Source organism: Capsicum annuum, chromosome 10 (assembly GCF_002878395.1).
Source record: "Capsicum annuum cultivar UCD-10X-F1 chromosome 10, UCD10Xv1.1, whole genome shotgun sequence".
Lineage (NCBI taxonomy): Eukaryota > Viridiplantae > Streptophyta > Magnoliopsida > Solanales > Solanaceae > Capsicum > Capsicum annuum.
In genome coordinates, this window is record NC_061120.1 from 25,641,139 (window position 1) to 25,643,868 (window position 2,730).

The 2,730-nt window shown below is 32.7% G+C and overlaps 1 protein-coding gene across 1 annotated transcript; it reads left to right on the forward strand.

Moving 5' to 3' along the window:
• Positions 1-589: 589 nt before the first annotated feature.
• Positions 590-2,342, forward strand: LOC107844852. The gene is made up of 2 exons (XM_016689195.2): positions 590-923; positions 1,984-2,342. The coding sequence occupies exons 1-2, from the start codon at positions 657-659 to the stop codon at positions 2,149-2,151; spliced, it is 435 nt and encodes a 144-aa protein (XP_016544681.2). The 5' UTR covers positions 590-656; the 3' UTR covers positions 2,152-2,342.
• The last annotated feature ends 388 nt before the right edge of the window (positions 2,343-2,730 follow it).

Genomic DNA, 2,730 nt, shown 5'->3' on the forward strand with positions numbered 1-2,730 from the left:
TTTTGCCTATGAAGTCTCTTTATGGGCTTAAGAGTATCTTTGCGAACTTAGCCTTGTCAAGATAAATTATTGGGCCTGACTTGCAAAGTTATAAGTGTCATCCATTGACTTGGAAAGGTAAACTCTACATAAAATTGTCTGATGTTCATAGTCAATTTTTAAACAAAAATTTCGAAAGTTTAGCCTTAACAAGACAAAGCTGTCAAACTTCAGACACGTTTCCAACTTAGGTCGTGTATGCCTGAAGTTCGTTTCAAAGCTGCTAAATTTATAAATTTTTCGGTAATACAATCATGACTTAGATGATGGTCCCAGAACCGATTATTTGTGGACTTAATTGCCTCAATCAAGTAAATAAGGAAAAACTACATTGTATAGCCATTCACTACAATAATAGCCAAAATATATATACATTCTGTATATTTGATTAACAAATATAATTATTTTATCAACCGGCCAAATATGTAACTTGTCCGATAAATAATTGGGCCTGACTTGGGTGTTTGGTAGCCCAACTAATGCATGAACATGCATCGCAATTTTGAACCACACAAAGAAATCCGTAAAGATAAAATACCAATCCACCCATGTAATTGATTGAAGATATTGAAGCAAATAAACACAATAACCTTTTTGGTACCCCATTTATCCAAACAATGAATGTGCCCAAAACTTGTGGAGAAAATTTCCATCAATTAGTACCTTCATTTATAAGTTTCAATTATACAAATGCACATGCTAATTATCTTGTAAAACCAGTAAAATTTGCTAATAGAAGAAAGAAAATGCAAAGCTTAGGAGTGAGAGCAAGTAGTGGTGGAGAGAAACAGAGTGAAAGGCGTAGTTTTTTGACACTAGAAGAAGCTGGCCTTGTTGAACTGTCCGGCCTCAGTACTCATGAACGTTTTCTATGTCGATTGACGGTACGTTATGGATTTAACTATGTACACTTATAATACGATTGACATTTATGTTATTTAGAGTATTTTTAGCTTGTTATAGCTTGTGAATTGCGTGATTTGCGATATTACCTAATTATGTTTGAAGTACTACAGTCAGTAAAGAAGGAAAACCTTATAGTAATGGTGAAATAATCTTGGTATAATCTATAAGCTATGTATTTGGTCTTTGAAATGAGATGTTTGTGTCAGGGTAAGGTACCTATATCATATCCCCGTGGGAGAAAGTTGAGTTGCGAGGAGGGGCACTTCCCTAAACACTAAATGAATGTAAATACTTCGTGCACGAAATAATTTTCCTTTTTAACTATAGTTGATGATGTATATCATATTAATTGATGGCGTAAAAAATTCGTACACTATAGGTACACAAAAATTAAACTCTTTTCTACTTTTTCTTAATCGAGGGTTGGGGTTGGGGTTGGGTGTGGGGCGTGGGGGTGGGGTGGGGATAGTTTTGTGAATAGTGGAGAAAGAAAAGACATTAGCAACTGTCTGATCATAATTTTTTTTTTTACTTTTTTTCGAAAAATTATTTCACTTTAGTGAAAAAAGTGAAAACAACACGTGCTTGGCCATGAGAATTCCAAATACAATTTCGGTATTGTATTTGGAAAAGTGAAAACAAGTAAAACTTATTTTCACTTTTTGCACTCATATTTCTCTTACAAAATTTAAAAAACAACTTTAATTTATATTCATGCCAAACACAACTCCAACTCCAACTCCAACTTCGAAAAATTATGATTTTCATGTCAAACGGTCATGTAAGGTGAAATTGTAATCATTAAACTAAACTAATATGTCACATAATGTCTGTGAAGAGTCTTAGATATAGCTTGAAGAATTCTCATTTCTTGAATTAGTTTTGAGGTTGCAAGATTCATTTCTTCACGATGACGGAATGGATTTAAGGACTATACAACATTTCTACTGAAGGGCTTATACTTCAGGGCTTTACATTTCTGCATACATCCAATTAGTCGGGCCTTCAAATTACAATTGGTATAATTTTCTTGTGCAGATTTCATCACTAAATTTATTAAGAGTGATAGCAGAACAAGAAGGTTGTTCAATAGAGGAACTGAATGCTGGAAGGGTATGTGATTGGTTCTTGAAAGATAAGCTAAAAAGAGAACAAAATTTGGATTCTGCTGTCCTTCAGTGGGATGATTCTGATTTCCACCTATAATTCTTAGCCTTTTTCTCCCTCTATTTTGATAATTGTGTTCACTATGGCTCCTATTGAAAGGAATTAAAGTATAAAAATAAAGAAAGATGTCTTCTTTATTATAAGCTTTATCTCCTTGGTGCATGAAACTTGAGAAAATTGAAGGAAAGATGTTTTTAAGTCTTGAATAAAGTATTGGTGACATTGACCAATTTAAAGGGTCAAACTTAATTTAAAAACTTGATTAGGTTAATTGTGGACTTGATTAATATTTTCTAAACTTTTTAATCTTTTCAAAAATACAAATTAATATTCTCTCAACCAACAACTTTTCAAATTTCTCCCTTCAATCTTGTGCAACTTCAACCTCTGGCGATAAATAGTTTTGAGTTCTTTCTCGTTCCCTTTTGACTTTCAACCGTCAGTCGACGTGACAACATTTTCCGGCGACAATAACTTCGAGTTTTTCATCTTTTCTTTTCGATTTTCACAAGTAAAAAATTAGGTCTTTTAAGTTGTGAAGAAAATGAGGAACTTGATTTGTTAGTGTTTGTTATTTTTTTTTTATGTTTTTTTGCTATCTTTTTTAATGTTTGTTAT